The 25,069-nt window shown below is 34.4% G+C and overlaps 1 protein-coding gene across 16 annotated transcripts in view; it reads right to left on the bottom strand.

Annotated features, from left to right (window-relative positions):
• Positions 1-2,939: 2,939 nt before the first annotated feature.
• The window catches only part of LOC120634887 (serine/threonine-protein kinase MARK2-like), a 245,923-nt gene continuing 223,793 nt past the window's right edge, over positions 2,940-25,069 (bottom strand). For 10 of the 16 annotated variants that reach the window (XM_039905754.1, XM_039905750.1, XM_039905752.1 and 7 more), the window contains 7 exons: positions 22,069-22,208; positions 21,221-21,332; positions 8,998-9,069; positions 6,568-6,627; positions 5,278-5,383; positions 3,680-3,839; positions 2,940-3,124 (listed from right to left, as the gene is read on the bottom strand). In XM_039905754.1, the coding sequence (XP_039761688.1) occupies positions 3,066-3,124; positions 3,680-3,839; positions 5,278-5,383; positions 6,568-6,627; positions 8,998-9,069; positions 21,221-21,332; positions 22,069-22,208 (709 nt within the window). In that variant the 3' untranslated portion in view covers positions 2,940-3,065. Of the gene's footprint in view, positions 3,125-3,679; positions 3,840-5,277; positions 5,384-6,567; positions 6,628-8,997; positions 9,070-17,676; positions 17,967-21,220; positions 21,333-22,068; positions 22,209-25,069 lie in introns of those variants that run through there. The other 6 variants (XM_039905742.1, XM_039905747.1, XM_039905744.1 and 3 more) reach the window with 3 other exon arrangements.

The following is a 25,069-nucleotide window of genomic DNA, read 5'->3' as shown; positions in this document are numbered from 1 at the left end:
ACAAAATAAACGAGGCGTTGTAATTTGAGAGCGGGTTACATTTAACTAAACGATTTTAATTTCAGCTTCATATAATATACCGGCTGAACCGTTTAAGATCAAACTTTTAGTTTTACACTGACATCTTTGAGAATCACCAGCACTTGGCACATCTCTTTTCCTTATCCTTACGCTCAATATATCCCATGATTGATTTAAATAATAAATAAGTCTTCATAAATTCCATTGCTTTTTTTTTTAATTTGACATAACGCTTAACGCCAGTTGAAAAATTACGAAATTCCCTGTCCCGAAAGGTATTGTATTTTCTAGTCTGGCAACAATTTAAAAGAACCTTGAGATATTTACATAATGTTTTTAAAACAAAATAAAACATTATTTCTATTCAATTCATATCAAATTGTAAAATGTTATACATTATTTTAGTTTGATAATTTAACATTAATGCTAATTTCACTATACTAAAGTCTCGATCGAAATTGGCAGGGCCAAAATTAGTGCCATACATTTAAACTTTCTTAGTCACTGTGGAAACTTTATCTCAATTGCATTTTAAGTACCTTATAATTAAAATACAACTCGCAAACAGTAGGTAGGTCAAATTTTCATATATATATATATATATATATATTTTTTCTTTCGATTTTATTAATATGTGTTATTTTGTGTGTAATCTGTATTTGATTTCTCGGCATTCTCGGAATGAAAAAATGAGCGATAGGAGTCGTATAGCTAACGACCACGCAAAGCGCTGGGTGTCCACAAACGTAGTTTTAGGGTTTGCATCACCATCCTATTAATGCCCACAACTGGGCAGCTGGTTTTAAAGTATAGCGGCTTTGCGGGCTTTAACAATAATTATCACATCTTACCAATAACAACCGGTTATTGTTGCGATGGTTAAACGTGCTCCCCGAGGCACGGGGGTTGGTAGCGCCAATTTAATAACTGGTACTGAGAATTTTCCAGAAAAAAACATTACCTAACAATTTTTGGCTCGACCCGGGAATCGAACCTAGGACCTTTTGATCCTCTTCTTTATGCTTACGAGGCAGTTTTGCCTGCATTGCATGTTGCCATGTCTTAATATTTTGGTGCTGACTAAACTCTAAAAGATTAGACACTAATTTTGATATTTTTACCAAAGATATATAAATTAAGGCAGCGACAAAAACGTTTTTCTGTATCGATACCTCGTTATTGATTTTAAAAAAATTGCCTTAATTTATATTTGTTCTGTTAATTAATTATTTAAGCACCACAATTACGATAAAAAAAGGAGGCTAGTTTAAAACTACTCCACCAAAGTTGTCCAATGTCTTAGGGGAATTACATATTCGGGGGCGTATCGTACCAAATTAGATTTTAAACATACTATTTCATTCACTAATAATAATTTAAAAATAAAACATTGAAATGATGGCACTTCTTTTAATCCTGTCAATTTAGTTTAAAATTTGTGTATAGTCAAATTACCACCAGTAACAGATAAAAACAATTTATATCATTACTATTACACATTATGACATTACCTGTTCAATAAAAAAAACAGTAAACTATAGTAGGTATAGTCTTTTACAGTAATAGACAAAAACTTCTATTCGAAATTTAAAAACAACAATTACATATACGTGTTACACACATTCCTTTTATGAAATCTAACTCCAAGTCGACAGAAATAGGTTACGTTCGATATTTAAAAGAGAGTTAAACAAATGGTTGATATTGAAATCGAACAAATACGAAAACTTGAAATACCAAACCTTCTCCTGTTTAGAAAATAGGATATAGTATTTCGAACCATTCTTTCTTTATATAGGCTGCCGTCTAGCTGTAGGGTTAACAGTTGCGGGCCTAAAGCCCTTTCCAACAACAATGGGTGTCAGAAGGATACTAAATAATTAAAAGCATATTTTTTAACAATTAAGTTTTTTATACCCTCCTTGCAGTGAGGTATTAGCTACTTATAGGATCGATATTTTAGCTAATTTTTGGTGGAAAGGAATACATCATATTTGCACACAATTACCTAACATTCTCACCGCTAAGTTACTTTGCACAGTCTCGATATAAAGACAGCCTTAGCCACGAAAACTGAAAACCGTCTTAGAGATGAATTTTTACTTGATGTCTTTTCGGCATTTCATCCTTACACCAAACGTCATGATATAGCCACTTTTTTTTGTAAACTGTTGTCAAAGTATTACGTTGGAGTTACTAGTCCGGGCGTCCAGTGGCGCTATTGACAGCCCTACAGCTAAAGTTAGAGGCCATAAGAAAAAAAAATAGAATTTAGAACGCAACATCATCCAAACGCGTTCTGTATTAATTTTTAATAAGAATTTAAAAATCGAACGTAATCAACTATTTCGAACGAAAATGCAACTCGGCAAGTATTTTCCACAATTACGTAGTGCTGTTCAAACTGCAAACATTCTAATAATTTACAAATAGAAGCTCCGTGACGCCGGGCCGCATGGGTTTTATTGAATAGGAAAATTTCAAAAATCGTACCACTATGGTGGCTTTATTAACCGCTGCGCTGTTAACATGCTGGAATTTAAAAATCGAAGCTCCGTGACGTCGCGTCCGCGCCGCGTCAGTTATATGAAAGTTTAAAAATCGAACAATTCGGGTGGCGGTATCGGGTCGATGGGCAGGCAGTCGCAGGGAGGCGACACCGGCGAGCGGACGCGTCCCTGCCTCTTCAGCAGATGCACGCTCGATGTGTGAACGACGCGATATTTAAGGCGTTCCTCATCTACGCTGTCGACTCTTAGGGATAGGGATGAACGTGGCTGTATCCTCGCTGGTGATAAAGGAGGGCGTAGATAATCACTTCGGGCGAGCGATTCCGGCGTGTACGCTGTAAGGTAATGTGCCAATGCTCCGGAAGGGGTTCGTAACCCTGCGTTGGCTACTAAGACCATGTCTTCTGCTGATAGCCTCAGGCTGTCTGACCTGGGAGGTGGTGGCGGCGGCGGGGGAGGTGTTAGGTCGTCGTCCGAAGGGGAGGGGGGGTTGGCGCGGCGGCGGCGGCGGCGACGTGGGAGGCTCCCGGGCAGTCACAGCTTGAGCTCGTTCGCTATCTTCGATGCAATGTTCTTGAAGCCGATGCTAGTACCTGGAAACAAAATAATAAAAACATAAATCTTTATGGATTTGATAAGAAAGCTCAGAAAGTCTACGTGATTGAGTTAGGAATAAGTAGTTCCGTACAACAACCGGAGTTACCTACATTTACGAGTTACAACTCAGACGTTGCGAAGCTGGAGTGGAAATGGCAAACCGTCCTCTAAAACACTAGACGACCTGTGGTAGTAACACTAGACTGGCTGGCTGTTGGACATGTTGTTGACAAGACCAGATTCATGGGTCACAAAACCTCTCTTTAGCCCTCCTACGGGTGTGGATTCCCTTGCCCAGCAGAGACATTAAGGCTGAGGAATTAAAATAGAATTCGCAAAACCGGTGGTTGTTGGGGTGGTGATGGTGTTCATGATGGTGGTGGTGGTGGTGGTGGTGGTGACGGTGGTGGTGACGGTGGAGGTGATGGTGACGGTGGTGAAGACGGTGGTGGTGACGGTAGTGGTGACGGCGGTTGTGGCGGTGGTGATGATGGTCGTGGCGGCGGTAATGGTGGTGTTAATGAACAGTAAAGTGCAGCTGAAACTCTTACCAGATATTCTCTTAAACCGCACCCCGTTGAGTGAGAGCCGCGGCAATTTGCACACCTCAATCTCCCACTGCACCAGCGAATCCGCATTGGGATCTCCGTGGACGCAAAGCAGAAGGAACCGCTCGCGTTGTTCGTAATCGCAATTGTTCGCGTCTAAGACCTGGAAGAATGAGGGTTTAAGTCAACTTTCATGAGCGTTAGTCATAATTCCTATTTAACTAGACTAACTGGACAGCTTGATCGCAGTTTTACAACGTAGGCCGTCGCGACAGGTCGTATTGACCGTTTTGCAGTAAAGCTTTACTTATATGAAATGTCTAAAAATTGCTTATCTTTTTACTCAAACCCGCGTTGGGAAAAATCTGTTTTTAATTATTTGCAATTACGTAAATAAATAAATAATAAATATACTACGACAATACACACATCGCCATCTAGCCCCAAAGTAAGCGCAGCTTGTGTTATGGGTACTAAGATAGCTGATGAATATAATACAAATAAATACTTATAATATACAGATAAACACCCAGACACTGAAAAACATTCATGTTCATCACACAAACACTCTCCAGTTGTGGGAATCGAACCCACGGCCTTGGACTTAGAAAGCAGGGTCGCTGCCCACTGCGCCACTCGGTCGTCAATAATTAATTAAAAGAGAAGATTATGCCACATCAATAATGAAGACAGTAAAAAAACTGCATACATTAAAACAGCATCTCTCAAATTAGTCTAAAGTATCATAGACAGATCATTGACATAGATCATTAACATTTAGCTAGATTTCCAATATTTATTGAATACTGACCGCGTACTGACCGCGCGTTATCAAATGGACAGTGTAACTTTGAAGTTGCGTTGCATTCACGATAGAAATATTTTAGTAGTCTCATCATCTTGTACCATAAAAAGAATTTGTCTACTAAAAAATAATTATTATCATTAAAAAATTGCAATAAATGTTATAATTTAAATTTAAATTTCTTTTTATCTATTCAGCACTGTTGCTATATTTTACGAGGAAAATAGTGATTTGTATAGTAAGTCGCCGAGCTTTTAGCGGCCAGAATAAAAAGTAAGAAATTAACTCTACCATTCAGATTCTAATAGTAAGAAGATTACGTAGATTACAAAATGTCTCGTATCGTATGACATCAAAAAAATTACCAATCTATAACTATATAATTTGACGGCCGATTGACACAGTGGGCAGCGACCCTGCTCTCTTAGTCCAAGGTTGATTATATACAAAATGTGTAAACATAGCTGTGAGTAATGATGGCGATAACTACAATCGTAAACTTAAAACTAAAGCTACGAGGGTTCGAAACGCGCCCTGGTCTAAGAAGAAGCCCACAACAAGCTTAGCCGGGTGTTCTTTTTGTTATCACCATCCTTTTTTATCGTTTACGTAATCCTTTATACTATAATAGGACTTTTCTATAAGCTTTCGCTTAATACAAACTTTGAACTTTTTTTTGATGAAATCCGCATAATATTCAGTCATCTTAGTACCCATAACACAAGCTACGCTTACTTTGGGGCTAGATGGCGGTGTGTGTATTGTTGCAGTATATTTATAACTACTTTTAACTTACCTTTCTTATCTCTGCCATGATCTCGTTGGGGTCCCGGGAGGAAGTGGTCTTCATGCTCCACGTAAACCGCAGAACACGCGGCTTCACTTGTTCCTCGGTGCCCTGTCTGTACACACCACATGTTTAAACATGACCATCTGTTATACGTACATAGTAACTATTGTTAACGCGGTACACCAAAACACTTATTGTCAGACAATGGCACGAATTCAAAACTAGAACAAAACTAAATTGACAGAAAGCCTATCTTTCCTAGACTATTCCTTGCGGAAATAGACATTATTGTTTTCAGTCTTGCTACTACGAGTAAATTATAGAATATTAGTTAAGTTTTCAAGAATAAATTAAACCCGTTGTCTGAACAAAAATACAGTGGGTTACCGCACATACTTGACGTATAACTATTGCTGCTAGTATTTATTATTAAATTTATAAACAGGTCACAATTAAGTATGATTTAGACCATAATTTTTTAATTTTAATAAGAAAACATAACGAATATTTATATAATAGATTTTTGTTTTAAGTATATGGGTCAATCACGAATCTCTTGGCAATGGTCAGTAATAGTAAATAAAAGTATCTATAACGTCAAAATTATAATAAAAGAAATCCAATCAAAAGAATCTGGCCCGAGAGAGCGTTGGTAATTTCAAGGGGGTGTTTGATCAAAGCTGACATTTTATAACTCTTCCTGAGGTAACTCAAATCCTTACAAATTTTACCAAACACAACCTGAAAATTACGTAACAGTCGAAACAAAAAATAATTCGACAACAAAATAAAAAATAGGTCGAAAGCTTTAAAAAAGTTAAAGTTAGTTAAGGCAGCCATATTAGCCACATGAGAATGCAATGAATTTTAAATGATAAAATGCAAGCTAGAATGCATATTATCCAATAAAATAAAAAGACAATTTTCGAAATTGTATGACACATTGAATCGATTTAATTCATTTTTATGGAACTATTATCTAAGAGTAGTCCATAAATATTGCCAACGTCAATCTTGAGTTTTTTACAAATCTTACTTGCCATACTTCTGGAAAAACTTTTTGTAGGATTATTGACGTTGCTTTACTTATGTTATGATGAACAAGAAACAACGAACTACCGGTATCCATTAACGTATCGTTACACTTAGCGACATAATTAATGGACTGTACTTATACACCTTTTATACTAACTATTATAGTATTCAGCGGATGGAAACATTGAAGACAGTAAAAAAAATTTTGTCACATTTGTTTTAACATCTAAACCAATAAAATGAAACTTAATAAATAATTACCCAAGCAGGGATTGTGGGCTAGCGCCTACGGCATGCTTCGGGGTGGTGCCGTCGATAGGCCTAAAAACAGAAAAACATAAACACTAACACTAAACAACGGGGTGGGGCGCGTTCAAGAGATGCAATTTTTAGGATAGGAGGATATTTATATCAAGCCAACTTACAATTGAATTATGTTTATATACCTTCAAGAAAATGTGTAACAAAAACTGCACACACTGCACAGCTTCCAACAGCGAATGAGTCGGGGGGGAAAAAAGTACGTTCAGCTTGTTATAAATATTATGTTCACATACATTTGACAGTGCAAAATCCGCGAAAAAGTTCGAAGCACACAAAAAAAAAGCAAGACAAAAAGTTTCGCTATCAAGAAATCCGAATAGCTAAAATAAAATGTACATGCTAAATATCCTATCACTCACCATAATTTGCGTCATGCTTATCATGCTAAAAGTTTGTCTTTAAATCATAGAAATATTGTTTTATTGCCATACACATTAAGTTATAAACTTCGTAGGAGAATGTCGTGCTCTATGTAGTTACTACGAGCATGAGAGTTGTAGGTAGGTGTGGAGTGTTGATAACAGAGGACGGTCTCGACGAAAGCTGGCAGCGGCCCTACTTATACATAATTTACGGTGAACAAATAACTAATACATAATTCACGGTAATCAACTTTCTCAATACAAACTCATTGCGGTAACAAAAACAAAAAATATGTCTATTATCTTACACAAAGCCTAAAATATAAAGAAAGAGAACAACTCTAGTTATTTTCGGTGGAACTGATTGCGGTGTACGAAGCAGCAGGCAGGCAGAAAACAATCGCGCGACATTTATTAGAGCAATGCTTTATCAGTCATCGGTTTCGAAAAATCTAAATTAATTCATAAAAACAGACAAGAGACTTCAAATATACCTCTAACTAAAAGCACTTATGAAATGTCAAGTCTCTACTGAGAAGAAGCCCAAGAATGTCATCAGTGCTTTGAGCTGTGGCATGTATATAGTTGACATCCAATCGAGACGCATAAAACGTTTTTCATCCGCGATTATGGTTTACCCACGATGTTGTACGCTCTCTCGGAATCTGTTTTTCCTGCCACGTGTAGCTTGCGTAGGTTCAGGTTGAATAGGCATTTTATGGGCAATCATGCTTCAACCTAGACGTTTCATCAGGCATGAAAAAGTTATATAAAGGGAACATAAAAAAGAAAACGTTTATTAATCACCCCCAGAAAATTGCCCATTGCCTCTCAGACTATTTTAAGAAAGAGCAATGCTTGACGTCGAGTCCCCACCTACCTAAGACTTTCTTGCTCGTCGAACTTGTCTTTATGATCCAGGATATGGATGTCTGGGTTAAGGGAATCGCGGCCCCTAGTTTCTGGGAATCCAAGGAATGAGAATTTGCGAAATAGCTCTATGCAGGTGAATCATAAGTGAAGATTATTAAAAACTGCTTGTCAAATATCTAATCGACTTGAAAATGCTAACAGATTTTAGGAATAAAAATTGAAGAAAGCTTATCAATGCCTCATTAAAATGGTTTATAAAAATAATTAAAAAAAAAAACAAAATTTATCACCTCGCTAGCAAAAGTTAACACAAATTTTGTAACGACACGTTAGTATGAAAACTTCACAACTGCCAATGCAATAAAATGCATGTTAAATTAAGTACCCACCAAATAGAACGGATAAAATGCTTCACAAGAATAAGACAAAAGATGTAAAAATTATGCATTTTATTGTAAAAAAAAACCACACTCGAAAATGACAAACGGTTAAATTTTGATATAATGACAATAATCCAGCCGATTTTGGGCACCTAAGTTTTTTTTATTGGTCCACAAAATTTCACTTCAAAATTTCGAAATAGATTCATTTTCAAGTTTTTTTATACGACATATCAATATCAAATATTTCAAAATTACTTTAAAACTAAAACTTAATGATTGGAATTAAAATGGAGCAAATAAAAAGGAATTGTTTACTAAATATTATGTTGAATCTAGAAGATATTGATCCCGGACAGTGACTATGTGAGAATATAGCAAAAGTCGGCTGGATTCTCATAAAAGGTAAAATGACCAACACACAAAATTATTTCAATCGAAAAACGACGTTTAATTGGCTAATTTCTGACATAAATTTAATTGTAATTATCTTCTATGACTAAAAAATGCATTTTTTTTTATAATTTTACCAACGAAAAATATCGTTTTAGATAAAATATATCAGCTTTACATTACCTAATCATTTTATTAGGACATATTTAAAAAATGCTGGTAATTTTTTTTTATATTTCACTATCACGCATTAGATTGTTTGTTTTTGTTTTTTTTAGAAGAATTGTCAGAAACGAGCCAAAAACGCGGGAAAAATATTAGAAGGAAAACTCTCAAATCATTCCGCCTCCCGCGCCTACCTCCGTTGAATGTCCAATGAGGAAAATATGCGCGGCTTCTGTTGCCCGGCCGACTCGCCCAACATTGACAGTCTAAAATAACACTCACCATGTTACAACTAATAGTTAATTTAATTTTTTTTGTTATATAAGTTGTTTTCGTAGCACGGTCTAGTCTTAATTTTTTTTATTACTTTGAACTAATTTTGACAATGTAAAATGGATCTTTACTTCGTTTAACGTACGGATTTTTGTTTTATAAATGTCCCGCTAGGAACGCAGATAAAAGAAGTGCAGGCGAATTAATGCTTTTAAGTTAAAGTGATAAGTTCCATTTTACTCTGTCGTTTCTGTGTTCCGATAATTGAAAACGAATTCACTATTGCGAACTTGCATGTATGTTTACATGTAAAAATCAACGTTACCGTAAATCTGTTTTATTTTATTATAAAGGACAAAACATCCATAGGTTTTTAAAAATTTTACAGATTTTGAATTTAAATTAACTCCAAAGTAAACTTTATTATATAAGAGAATCATTAACGCCGATTCTTTTATACACGAAAGCCTGTACACTAAAATATAATTATATGAATTCATAATTTATCTTTTTCCATAGAGATAGAGAACATTGTAAAAAAGGAACCACTTTGAGAAACTAAATAATTAGCTTTCGCTGTCATTTTCACAGTGCTCCAATATGAAAAAAGATATCACTAACCTGTCAAAATAGTTTAGTTAAAATAATTGTATTCAACAGAATAATTGGCATAAATGCTGCCAATTCTGTTCTGCGCAAATGGAATTATCTAAATTGAAAAGTCTAAAAATTATTGCCCTTCATTTTTTTTTTAATACACCAACAAAAATATATATTTTTCTAGGGGAATAATAATTACAAACTAAAATCCTGTAATACAGGTTTTTACCTAAATCAGGGACAGTAGATTTTAAATGGCACCATTACATACATGTATTACATACACACCAATATAATTTGTGAGGCACGCATTTGTTTGTATAAATATTATAATAACTACTTTACATTTTAAAAACTGTATTATTATTAAAAAAAAAAAAAAAAAAAAAAATTTACAATAAATATAAGCCGTCTAACTATTCACTTATGGACATGTTACCCAAAATGCTGGCTCGCGCTATTACTTAGCCGCTGGGCTAAATAAGCGCCAGCTCTTGGGTCACCAGACGTAAGGACCAATTTTTGGGACACGATGTTAATAAATTTTTTCGTGTCCGAAGACCATGGCCCCAGAGTCTCAAACGCAAGCGCCGCAAAAACGTAGTCATTACAAATAACGAGTATTTACGGCGCCCTTTGCCCTTCATTGCGCTCCCTTTGGACCTATTTTCAGACTTGTAAATTTAGTTAAGAGTTTTATGCACAACAGAATTGACGACATTTTCATAGAAAGTTATTTTGAATGAGACAAAAACAATCAATATAGTCGCATCATAAGTCTACAGACTGAATCTGATCTGTGATCAGATTAATTTGATTCAAAAATTTAGTTTCTAAACGTTTATCATACTTGTCGCAACGTGAGGCCGATTTTTTTAGGATTCAATTTCAAAAAAAGAATTTTATTAGTAATCAAATTTTGTGACGTAATAATTGACATATCTAATTGTATGAAGAAGTGTATTAATATTACTAATACTATTATATATATTAAAATTTAAATCTTCATATAATTTAAAACACACTCTTTAGCTTGTGACGTAATAATTGACATCCCTATGAAGATTTTAATGCCATAGAGCTCTCGTCAATCCTTACTCTGTTATTTTTATTTTATTTGCAAAATATTTTAGTATCACGTATTTGCAATCTTGTTTTTATTATTATTATTTATTTTAAAAATGAATAATAGGACACAGAGTACTTTTTCATGTTTGCTGAAAAATGTATACGAGCATATATTTGTTAAAATGGTTTCACAACCCTGCCATAACACAAATCTCTGAACGTAATGAAATTGACAGGCATGAAAATAAAGCGTCAGTGGATATTGTGTGAAAAGGACAACTTTACTTTCAGACCTGTCAATTTAGTTTAGTTTAATGGTTTGTGTACAACAGAATTGGCACCATTCTGACATAGATAAAACTTCTAGAACCGTCACTATAGAGTGGCGATATCCAGAGCGGAGCTGTTGAAGGTGGATGGCGGAAGGGGTTTTTATGAAAGTGTAAATAAAACTCAATATATTTATTGAAAACCTGATTATTTAGGATAAGCGCAACACATACAATATCAGCCATTCATCTATATATTACATAATCATATTATCTTAAATACTTAAATGTCCACTCTTGTCTTCGCTTAACATAATAATGCCAAGTTTCTAGACGGCGAAAATAATACCGAAAGATGAAAACGCCATACTACGTCTTTATACCAAAGAAATGTTTTGTATTTAGCATACGATAAATATTTCGAGTCATTAACATGTTCTTAAGTATATTTTTTTATATTTTCCCTTTAAATTTTTATTTAAATTATTGTTTCATTTAAATTTAATATAATTAAATATTTGTGTGAAAATATTAAAATTTGATTTTTCTCCCGTAAAAATTTATTTTGTCGGTACGTTTAATAGCTTTTGGCCGACGTTAAATTTCACAGATAACTTCGTGCCGGTATTTAATTAAATATAAAATGACGTTAAATTTCAAGTAAGCAAATAAGTATTTTGTATGATCCTGCTTTAGCCGTACATCGTAATGATCGAACTATAAAAGTAAAAAAATACACATTAGTAATTGAAAATTCAAGATAATTTTGGTTATATTTAATAAAATGTACAGACGTAGTATGTTATTTTCTGTTATTTTATAAAAAAAAAACTTATAAGTGATCTAGAAAACAATAGAAAAGAACACGTGAGACATTTTAAATATTTATGTAAACTTATAAGTAAAAAAAAAATAACTATGGAAATGTCAATATAGGAAAAATAACTAAAATAATATTATAATTGTTTCCATCGTAAATAACGACAAAATGTTTTTTAGGTTACAGTAAGTACAGTATGTTCTAAAACCTGCAGCAAAGTTGTGTGTTAAAAAAATAACAAAAACCATTTAAAAGTTAGAACTAGAATGTATTGCCTCTTTCCAATAGCTTGATAAACTAAAGTAGAGATAGGTATTAATCATAAAGTAAATAAAAATGCAAACAAAAATAATGCACTGTTTATATTTTTATGAATAAATTATGTAATGTCGCCTTGAGATTAGATAAATATCGAGAATTTTTTAATTCTCTGAAATGCGATTTTTTTTATATCTTTTAAATTTTTTACGTACTTCTTAATATACTACCTCAATTTTTATATCACACGAAAGATTGCCAAAAGACAAGTATTGTCTGTATAATGTCAATAAGTGTTTTCGAAACAAAAATTGTAAAACTCTCTATCTAAGGGAGCACCTAAATTATTACATAATAAAAAAACAAATACTTTTTTATATTTAAATTTTGAATACTGCAAACATGATGCCATGTATATTTACAACAAATTATAATGTTGTACTAAATATTTAAAGTGCAGTAAATAATGCAAAAAAAAAACACTTTAACTAAAAAACTAAAAATTAGTTTAAACACTCTTCCATACTAAAGTCAAACGTACACATATGTACATACATACTTACAATATTACATTCATAGTACTGATTAACTAATTAAGTTAGAAAATATTGAAAAAGAAAATTTACTTAAAATATAGAAATATATTTGAATCTTTATACAAATAATATTCTAACATTGATATAATATATAGAAAATTAAAAGTGCAATTCCCTATAAAAAATGATTATTTCCTATAATAATATTATCTGTTATAAGAATAATATTTTAGAACACTCTGTACATATCAATATGAAAATATGTTTTTGAATTATTGTTCTACGTAGAACTCACATATCTAAATTTTCGTAAATATATTTCTTTTTAGTCAATATCAGTAAATTAATTTTAATCTTAAATCCAAAGATTACAAAATAACAGTATTATCAAAACTTTTACTAATGCTGTCAATGTTTCCTACGTAGACCAATAATAAAGAGAAATATAATACTACAGGGTTATTTAAAAAAATACAGGAATTGAAATTTACAGAAAACTCACATCAGTGATTAGTTCACTAACACACCGACAACTTTGCGTTTTATTTCACGTTAAAGTTAGCTGATTCCACTGGCATAATTTCTATTTTATTTTGGACTAGTAAATAGTACGTTCTTTTCAACAAAGCACACTTCACACTTATATGCGATTTGAAATGTAAAATAATCAAGAATCAACCGAATTACGACTTGTTACTAGATTGAACTGATACTTTTAAAACACCCTGTAAATATTTAATTTTGGTTCTATGGACACACACTTGCAACAATTATAAAGAACCCAATGGCTCAAAGAAATGTGCTAACATGGATTTTAATTTAGATTACAAAACCTATGCCAACTCGAATGTACGTAAACTTTAAATCAATGGTCATCACGCACCACGGACGTTCAGCGGCGGGTGCCGCGAACGCTATAAAGCCCCTGAATGCAATTCGTTTTTCAGTGCAAAAAAAGCGAACTTAAGTAATACGAGTCAAGGCACTCATGTAGCTCTAAACAAATGTGGCAACGACGTCATCAGAAAGCCCCGTATAATTTTGAATGTATATAAAAGAAAATTATTCCGATGCATAAAAAATTAAAGCAATTCAGTTTAATTTAAATGGACAACCGAATTAGCACAAATGTTGCGTATTTAGCTAATGTATTTGTCCGGTAGATCGCAAAGAAAAGACTGTATGGTAAACATATCATTATTGGCACTGCGATGCGACTGCTCGGCCAAATGCCGGTCAGACGCATTGTTGGTTGGTAAACAATGTGCGTTTATTTTACCAGACGTTGCGTTTGTCATTGCGGTTAACCGGAATTCAGTTAGCCGCAAGTTGAACGATCAACAAAAACCGGATGGCTTGCTGTAATTAAATTAACTCCGTGCGTATAACTAACTAAGTGCGTATGTGCCCTTAGGACCAAAGAAGTATCAAAAATTATATAGAGCTGCCATAACATCCATTTCCTAAATGGTAATATCTACTGAGTATTTGTACCATGGTTAGGGGATGGGCCACGAACGATTAACTATCAATTTATTTATTTAATATAATTTATCATACTGTTATCTCACTCGCTCGTTAATATACTAACCACTGATAAATTAAACCAAAGATACACAGTAATCCTTATTTATACAACTCCCCCAATTTTTCTGTATATTTCAAGAGGAAGCGACCTTCGAAGAATCTATCATAACTGAAAATAGGAAATGCCATGATGTTGTTGCAACACAACAAAAACTACCAAGCTTGTTTATACGTATACTACTTATCCTCGATTGTTTCTTAATAAATAAACAATCTTTTCTCAACGCGTCAAAGTGGAAGAACACAACGGCTCTAGCGATATGAGCCGAAGACGCTTATGCCGCCCTAGTACACGCTAGCCTACAATATGACTTCAGCACATTTCTATCATTTTGTTTCTCAGAAAACTGTATATCTTCGATTCTATTTATCAACGCTACTAACTAGTACTTGTGGGAAATTTAAAAAATATTTTTTTTTGTGTAATTTAATACTAGATACAAATAATTCAACGTGGATTACACTTGTAACGAGACGTAAACTGCGTATTTGATCGGCGTCACTTACAATGATATGTGAAAAATTCGATAGGCACATGCAGTTTTAAAAACATTCCAAAAATACTGATTTGTTTTCTAACTTCAAACATAATTTAAAAAAAAATGTTGCAGAAAATATTTTATACAATGTATATTTTTTATAATCAGAAAAGAAAATTTTTAGTTTTTACATAATACAGTAAAAAAAAGCCAAATAAAAAAAAAAGAAAATTGAAACTGCAATATGCTAAAATTATTCATTTTGTGGAAAAGGCTCTGCAAATCCCATCCAAATACAGTAAGTTGTTTTTTTTATTACACACGTTTAAATTTTTTAGTTTTTACATATCCCACTTTTTTTTTCTTTTCAATGAACTTATGAGTAACATTATCCCTATTTCTGTAGTAGAATCGAATTTCACACAATTATGTAAGTGACATGTATGCACTATGACCCTCAATCCAACAAGGGTACGGGTAAGTGTGGAAACATACTTAGAACAAGCCAACCGACATTATACCACACGGCACGTGTTGTGCTGAATCGAATCCAGTTTCATGTTATAAATACTAACAGCACGTGTCAAGAGTAGCGTCATCTCGGCATATAGTAGCGTAATACGAGTATGTTTCCACTTTCAATGTCTTAATGTAACATTACAAATATACAAAACTATTTGTATTTATTTTTTTCAGTCTAAGTCACTATTTAGGCTGAGTCGTCCGAAAATACATGAATGCAATTAAAATTAACAAAAAAAAAAAAAGCTTTGTGCTAAATTGAACCCGACTTTCGTTTGCGTTCGTTAAGGGTGCATTAAAACTAGCCTATATGTAGTGCGGCTGTCAAACACAAAAATCGAATATATTTTCTACTTTTTGTATATACATTTATGTACTTTTTTGTCTGTGGAGTACAATAAATGTGCTTTCATTGATTCAGGTCGGTTCGGTCCCAAAAGTAACAGATCCTGTATAATGATTTACTGTAAGGCTTCGAAGAAGTATGTTTTAAACAAGTTATCATTTAGGTATGCTGATAGTTTATATAAAATGACTTATTGTGGGGTTTCGAATAAGAATGTTTTCAAGGACGAAGTTTGGAAGTTAATCTAAGTAATTTAATTTTTTTTTCATCTTCTGGCATAACAGCTTAGCTTTAAAAGCTTTTTAGCTATAAACTGGATAAATTGAATACTAATTTGAATGCACCCTAAAACTATAAATTTGGCAATTTAAAAAAAAATGCGTAAAAAATATAGTTTTAAAATTGGCATTATTTAAAATAGTGATTCTATTACATTTAAGCATTACATAATACAGCAAGCATACTGTATTAAAGTTACGGAAAATTGGTTATTTTTCACATTTCATAGGAGACCGTATTGTTAAAAAAACTATAGATGAATAATAACTAAAATAAGAACTAAAACAACGTTTAAATAAAAGCGTTTGAATACTAAAGCAAAAAAGTAACTAAAATAGTAATTTCTGCTTTTTACTAAAGCCAAGAAATAACTGGCCTGCAATAAAATATTTGACGTCACCACAAAACGTGACTACGTGACATTATTACGTTTGTATTTTAATGTCCCGTATAGAAGGTAGGGATGTCAATTTGGTTATCAGGCAATTCCAACTTTTGTCATGTGACAAGAATGAATCACTATTTTCATAATGCCAACAAACTATATTGAAACAACATATGTCATGAAGCGAACGCAAAATATACACCATTTCAAAGGTAAGGGTCCATTGTCAACTTAAAAAAAACCCTGGAATGTAAAAATTCGTTCGAAATAAGAACAGACAATGCCTTATACTACAAATGAAATGCGTCGCGCGGCGGGACTAGTTTTCCGGTGCATATTATATCACTAAAATAATTCATCTTTTTATAACACAGATGGCGTTAGAATTTCGTATAACAGTAGTGAGATCTTGAAAACAATATCTAATTGGGGTTCCAAAAAATTCCACTCAATAACAACGAGAACAAAAATGTGTTTAACTTAATGAAGTCTGGACAGAGTGACTTTGCTTTTGAGCCAGGTTGCCCTACGGTAACAACCATGTTTCGATGCTAAAAGACTTCACTGGCAATACGTTCACCACTGTTCGAGGGATTTCATCTCACAGTAATTGGGGATTTCGAACGAAATGACATCAGACCGTTCCACGAATGCCGTTCATCCTAGGAAGGCGTGGAACCACTGGAGAGAAGCCTTTTGGAGTTAGAAGTCCGTACAAAATGTAGCGGAAGTTTATTTTAGTGCTTCCCGCCAATCTCACCTGATGACAAGTAATAATATGGCATAAGGTTGAGCGCACTTGCCTTATAGAAGCCTCTAGTTATGCTTAATCATAAGGAACCCAAGCGTTGAAATGGTTAGGACTCCGGCTACATTTTCGGGGAGGAATAGTTTTCATCATCATCATAATTGAGATCGTAATTCACCAGTCTGACCCAGTGCGGATTGGTGGACTCCACACACCTTTGAGAACAGTATGAAGAACTGTCAGGCATGCGGGTTTCCTCACTGTGGTTTCCTTCACCGTTGAAGGAAACCACCGTGGAGGTGCGAGCTGGGATTCGAACTCGGCCCCCCCGAAGTCGAGCTCCTATACAATGCGCCCATCACCGCTTCATGGAAGTAACGCCTGCTTCCATCCAACATACTAGGATAACATGAACAGGAAGTAGCAAAGTACACCAGCTGGTCCGAAATAGTTTTAATAATATAAAATGCAGTCGGAAATGTCGCCGCGATGATAAATTAATAATACGACATTAAACCAAACTCGAATGGGACGTCAACAGTAACCTTAGCGATACTTTTAATTTTACTGTAAAAAAAAAAATTAACCTCACAAGTCGTATTTAAAGTAATTTTTTTTATCCAGCACATGTAAAATTATTACTCCTTTTATATATTAAAAATACCATTTCAATTAAATATATCGATTATTATTATCGATTACTACTACTTGGATATTCGAATAATTTATAAATAATCATACAAAAGGGTATGTTTATTTATGCTCGTGTCGAAAAGGGATTACGGTCACGGATATTTCAATAAAACCTTCAATAAAGTTCGAATTACTTTACGCTGGATAAATAAACTGCAAAGAATACGACTACCATACATAACTCATAAATTAAGCATAACAATTTGCACATTATTTCTCTAAATATAAATTCTTAAGGTAATATTTAAAAAAATCTTCGATCCAACGGCGCACGCGCAGCCTCAGGGATTCTGATTCAACCTGCGTAGAACGGAAGTGGTGAGCTTTTCGACCAATCGCGGGCCGAATCGCCGCCCTCTTCAGAACCCAGCTCATTTGACCAAATATAATATCACTGAACGTCGGGTTGCCAGACAGCGAGCTGGCAACCCTAAATATCTCGCGCCGAAACACAGATGCACAATACTATTTCACTCCCTCCGTAAAAAGAAAAATACATAACGTCGAATCAAAAAAACCGTCACGTTGCGACAAAAAACCGTTACTAGGGTTGTGGATAGACTATTAGGCGTTACAAAAAACTGTTGGGTCGCGACCGTTGTCTGACATTAGTGGAAGCGTACGGTTAAAGAAAACCAAGAAAAAATTAGTCTCAAAACACGGGGGATGCACGTGAGGTATTAACTGATATAGGTTCCGTACACCTCTCTCACACCGGTCGACGTAAAAACCGGTAGAATACTTACGGCGATTCCTTTCACAATACTTCTGTAAGCTCTACAACATTCAAAGCATGGTGGTATTTAAGCTGTATGCCTTAGCTCACACTTTCAAGTAGGCAATTAAATAATAAAAAAAAAATTCAGCAATCAAATGTTATAAGGGGAATACAGCATGCTTTGATAAAAAAAAAACTACTTCATTCATTCGATTATAATCCAAGGCAATGAAAATTTACAGAAAAAAAAATAATGGTTTTACGCGCCATAATCTTTAACGATTGAAAAGATGTAGAAAACAATCCATATGTGCGTTTGTCTTAATGTAAAGGGAGGTAGGTCTTAGCATCGTGCATCCCCTGTGTTGACGCGAGAAGAAAAAAAAAATCAAAAATTATATTTAAAAAAAAACACGGAGCTCGGAATCTTATAGAGGGAGACAATTTGAGCACCAGACAAATTATATCAAATAATGAAAAAAATATATCAAAAAAAAAAACCACACAAAATCCGTAAAATGATTTACAGAGACACATAAATGGTTAATTCTCAAGTGACAGATTGACAGACAAGTGTGTTACGTATTATATGGAAACATTATTTACAACAACAAAAAAATGTATACAGGCTTTGGGCTTTTATTAAAGAAAAATTGATTTTTATCGTGCAAAAAAGAGAGAAAAATTTTGCTCAAACATTAATTTAATTTAATACGAGTCTTCCACAACCCTTTTTATTTAGAAAATATCTTTATAGTTATGGCTGTTAATAGCCAAATATCCTTAATTTTTTTTATTTTTTTTTTTATATATATTATATCTTTTATGCATGTAATGGTGGACACAATACAAGGTGCTGAAAGCGTGATAACTGCTAACATTTGATGATGCGTGGGGGTGAGATGGAAGAAGCGATGATTTTTTTTTTTTACAAATAGTACTTCTTGTAAAAAAAAAAGCGTTTTTGTTACCACTGTGATTAGTTTGAGTTATAAATCCATAACAATCATTAAAATATCTTTTAAAAACGAATAATGCGTTAATTTTATGTAAGTTGAGTATTTTTTTGTTTGCCAATAGAAATATATCTTTTAAAATATTATACATTTATAAGGAATCATAAAGACTGCTCGTAAAATTATTAAACTACTTTTTTTTTATGTAGTTTTAAAACGTCTCCGTTTATGATAACAGAAAACGCTCGCATGAACGTGAATTAAGAATAAATGGCTTTGAAGCGAAATAGCAAACATATTGTGTACTTGAGAACATTATGTATGTACAACAAAGAACATAGTCTAATTTAGTGTATAATGTATGTCGACTCGGACAGTGAGCTGTCCGAGTCGACATACGAATAGATATGTGTTAATATGACACGAATTTAGATTAAAAGCTGAAGATTATTGATTATTTTGAACGAATAGTGATTATTTTGGATGAACACCTATTTTTTTTTTTTTAATGGCTTGCGTTTGATGAACACCTAACGCCTTATTAATAAACGTGGCATAAAGACGGAATACTTGTGCTCTGTTTTGACACACTTTTTTTCGTTAGCCCTTGACAACAATCATACCTGATAGTAAGTACGTTATTATGCAGCCTGAGATCGTTACGAGCTAACCTATTAAGTATATGGCAGTTTTATTAAAGATATATATAGCTATATATCTATTTGACATCGTACCGGTACGCTAATTCGCTTGTCGTCACACGTCTTTGTCGGTAGAGTGGTAGCTAGCGAGCCTGACCAGACCAGATTAAGTTCAGAAGTAATAAGTTCCTAAATTGCCTCTGCCGGAGATCAAACCCGGGAAAACAAGGATGCTTCTTGTTTTATGAGTGGATTGTTCCACCACTGCGCCAGGAGGAGCGAGGTAAAGGAATTCAACTGACAGCACCTTTCAAATGTCAAGAGCGTGAAAAAACACCCCGAATTATTTCGACGTTATGCCACATTTATGAATGCATGTGCCTCTGGGGTTTATATATTCATATAGTTCAGCCATTTTAATATGACACCTTTGACATTATCAACTAGTACTGGGGTACAATTTACTAGCATCGTTTCAAAACAGTATTATTTTAATATTGTTAATGATTGTGTTTCGGAATTATAATCCTTATTAATATAGTTATCAGCATCAACTTACGAAATTGTATTTACTTTAAAAAGTGTTTCTATCTCGGTCTCTTTGAAAGAAAGTTTTGACTTTTGCAATAGTAGGTTCAGTGTACTTTAAAAAACTTTTCGGCAAATTTGTTTCTACGAATATACCGTGATGTCAAAAAAAGCAGAGACAGTTGTATTTTTATGAAAAAAAATATGTCAAAAATTATTTTCAGTTACAGCTGTCAAAAGTGACCTATCAAAATAGCTATACTGTAGTTTATCAGTTTTAAATATAGTTAGGTTTGGCTAGGTTAGGAAAAAAGTTAGACTCAATGCAAGAAGCCTAAAGATACAATAAACATAAGCTAATGCCTTTTATTACAAATGTTGAGGACTTAAGTGTCATGTCATACGTAGGGTAGAAATATTTTTTTATTTGCACACAAAAGGTGCAGTTTTTACTTCAGTTGCACAAAGGCCCTTGAATAGATCTGACGTGCCGATTGTAACATCCAAAGGTTTTTTTTTAAAATCAGGTTTCATTATTAAGTTAAATATTATTTAGCTAATATTTTATTATTTTTGTAATTAAGGTATGATTTTATTTTTTTATACTTTATATGTGAATAAATAAAGTAAATGAGTTTTGAATATGTGTTCGGTTCGTGTGTTCTGTATATGGGCAGCATGATGATGATTCGGGTGGTGGAGAATACTGACCGCTTGGAGAACCTCGATGAGAGCTTGGAGAAGAAGGAGGGTCGCGCCTGGTGCGGCGAGCCGCCGTCACCGTACGCGCCGCCCGCACTTCCACCGCGCGACCGCGTCTGTCCTGTGGGCGAATACATTAAAGTTGTAGTAACCTTTTTCTATCAGTTGTATTGACAGAAAGAAATTCTCAAAGGTGAGTTTGTACAACCCCTGACTATGCTTCCCTTTACCGTCACAAGCAAGTGATATAGAAATTTCTTTAATTAATAAATTCGTCCGTCTATGAAATGTACTATTAATATTTAAAAAAAACTATTGAGCAAAATAGTTATAAGCCGCTTTGCTTATTATTCAGGTTGTGAAAGAATCATCATCATATCAACCCATTTGCCGGCACGGGTCTCCTCCCGCAATGAAAAGGGGTTACGGCCGCCACGCTGGCCCAGTGCGGATTGGTGGACTCAACACACCTTTGAGCACATTCTCAGGCATGTGAAAGAATGCGAGGAATGTAAACATCACCGGCAGGCAACAATGAGAACATTATGGATATTGGCGCACTGGGCAGCGACTCTGCTTTCTGAGTCCAAGGCCGTGGGTTCCATTCCCACAACTGGAAAACGTTTGTGTAAACGTTGAGGAATATGAATGTTTTTCAGTGTCTGTATTTTATAAGTATTTATGTATATTATTCATTAAAATATAAATCAGTCATCTTAGTACCCATAACACAAGCTACGCTTGCTTTGAGGCTAGATAGCGATGTCTGTATTGTCGTAGTATATTAATAATTTATTTATTATTTATTCATAATGATAAAACGAAAACTGAAGATTGAAATTGGATTATATTCTTACCAGAGTGGAAAGTGGATCTTGAAGGCACATTCCTGGGGAAGACGAGTGGGTTGTTGTTGGAAAAATCCCGGCGTGCGCTCGCGGAGTTACCCGTCGCTCCAGAACCGACCGTGCCACCCGTCGACAGTGTTGAGTTTAGACTGGAACAGAACATGTTGCGGTTCAAAAACATGTTTGGTTTGACATGACAGTGCGTGCACTCAGAATGAGAAGGGTTTAGGCCGTAATCTACCTCGCTGGCCAAGTGCGGATTGGTAGACTTCACACGCCCTTGAGAACATTATGGAGAACTCTCAGGCATGCAGGTTTCCTCACGATGTTTTCCTTCACAGTTTAAAACAAGTTATATTTAAATTCCTTGAATTAAAAACGCACATAACTCCGAAAAGTTAATTGTGCGTGCCGGAGCTCTGACTCGGTCTCCACGAAAGGAAAAACTTAACAAAGGTTATCATCGTTTCTAAAGAACGCCTGATTCTACCCAATTTTGGAAATAGGTCTTCCGAAAGGATATCTACGGTTTATACCGCTTGCAGTAAGGCCCCTTTCCACATGGTAGGAGGTCTACCAACTCAAGAGTTTTCTTATAAGTCGCCATACTGTACCTTGGGACCTAAGTATACATCAATGGCCAGAGCTATGTGCTGAGTTACAAATCTTTACAAAATACTACCTTTTTAAGACTGCGTATACACGTGTGTACGTTTAACAAATATTTCCATAAATACATAATATAATAATCTATATATACATTATATAAATTAATTAATTGTCGTTCGTTAATCCTACTAAAACTCGACAACGGTTAACTTCCTCTTTAAACGTTGAGAAAAAACGACGATCATCGTTGAAGAATGATCTACATTCTTCTGTGCGTGTTTGTCACCTAACTCCTGCTAAACAGCTGGGCCGTTTTTGATGAAATTTTGTTTGCACATTTCAATGGATTTCTGGATGGTTTGAAAACACAATTGGACCCGGTAGCTGGGTCTGTTTTACTGGGCCGGACGACGTCGCCGGGTCCAGTAACATAATACATAATATGAATTCGTAAAAAGTATAATATTTCAATCGTTATTACAGGTGATAAAATAAAGGTAAACCATGCCATATTATCAAATCAGTCATGCAATGTGAAAAACTATAATGAAAAAGTACGTGCAGTCGATAATTCACAACGCTAGTCAAGAGCAAGACATCCAATCCTCCAATCCACCTCATCTTTTTTTTATATAATAACTAGATGTGCCCTGCGGCTTCGCCCGCGTAATTTCAATTTTTTGGGAGGCAGCGTACTGCTACATAGTCTACACCTATAGTCATAAATGATTATTTCTAATACCTCCAAGAATATGTATAAAAAGTTTCATGAAGATAGCGGTTCAGTAGTTTTCGCGTGAAAGCGTAACAAACAAACTTACATTGACATTTATAACATTAAGTAAGTAAGTAAGTAAGTAAGCAGGGATAATAGGCGGACCAAGCGGATGGTCCATTTGGTGTTAAGTGGAACACAATCGCCTATAAACAGAGCAACACTTCACAGGGCATTCAAGGATCACGTCCTGCAACATGCCGCCCTGTAATTACACCGGCAGCCACGCCCTTTTTTTTATTGTGTTCCTTCCGTTCTTCCTTCGACATTGGGAACGAAGACTGTTCTAGGTCAGTACTCAAATATGCTACGTGGATTGCATTCTGGTTGTTCTTTTTTTTTTTGTTTTTATTGTATGCAACTTCTACATTGTCTACAACCGGGTACCTACTATAATATCTTAACTATTAAGACCTTAGATTAAATGTTTTAATAATCAAATACGTTCCTATTATTATTATTTTTTTTCAGATTGCCCTTCAGACCGTAATACAGCATTGCAACAATTCTGTTTAGCTGTGGTAATTCCCAAAACGAGCTCTGACGTAAAAAGCTCTTACTCCTACTGTAACTTTACACTAGTTATGCGTTCAACTCAGAGAAAACTGATGCCATGTGAGTGATGGCTTATTAGAACAGTTGTCAACCCTCATCTTCCCGTACTGTCGTACGAGCCGACTAAGGGTATATAACGGAGAACGGACAACAGCGTCCTCTGTACTACTTTTACAATCTACTGCGATCACCAACCCGTCTGCCCAGCGTCGTGATGGCAAACCTCTACTTGGGAGATGGGAGATTTTATAAAGAAAAAGCGACGTATTTATTTGTTTCAAATTAATACTAAACAATTATAACTAAAAAAAAACACTAATAAATCAATTATAATCGCCAAGTACCTAGGCGTTTTTCTGTTGGGGCTCTTGGCAGTGCGCAATAAACTTAAAACAGTAGTTAACTAAGCAAATGAAAACAAAATTTAAAAAAAAAAACATTGTGAATTTGTAAAAAAGATCACTATTAAAGCTATTGAACTATGGTGCCACCGCGCACACTCTAGTAGTTTAACTAATAAGCGAAACAAACCCAAAATTCTATACTCGCTGTGATTAATAAATAGCCAAAATAAAATGGTCTATTTACCTACGTTAATTAGACACTAGTGAAACTGTTATCTACAAAATAGGTGCCTATCGTGTTCTGTGCCTTCGGTATGAGATTGTACACTTTATTTATGTTTTTCGAGTATGTAAACACAATAAGGTTAGTTTAAAACTGACTTAACGATTCATTTCAATCGATACCGATAACGCTACAAGGGGAACCATGATCAGGGTAACAGCGAATAAACTTCACCAGTTGTTCAAAAAGTGTGAATTTTAAAAATATGTCACACTACCATTAAACTGGAAACTGTGAGTTTACCTGTCGCCCAATAAAAATTTCACGTCAATGTTTAAGATTCAACTATAGATTTTAATTTGACTAAAGGCAGCTGACGAAATTTAATTTTAAATCAGTTAAAAGGTACATTTGACATATTGTGTTTCAATACCCGAAAATCATCGACGCTTGCGAGCAATCTCGTACCAAGGGAAAAAGATCCAAACGCAAGCTCATTTACAT

This window comes from Pararge aegeria, chromosome 25, assembly GCF_905163445.1.
Source record: "Pararge aegeria chromosome 25, ilParAegt1.1, whole genome shotgun sequence".
Classification (NCBI taxonomy): Eukaryota; Metazoa; Arthropoda; class Insecta; order Lepidoptera; family Nymphalidae; genus Pararge; species Pararge aegeria.
Note: the sequence above shows the minus strand (reverse complement) of the source record. Positions and strands in the feature narration are given on the sequence as shown.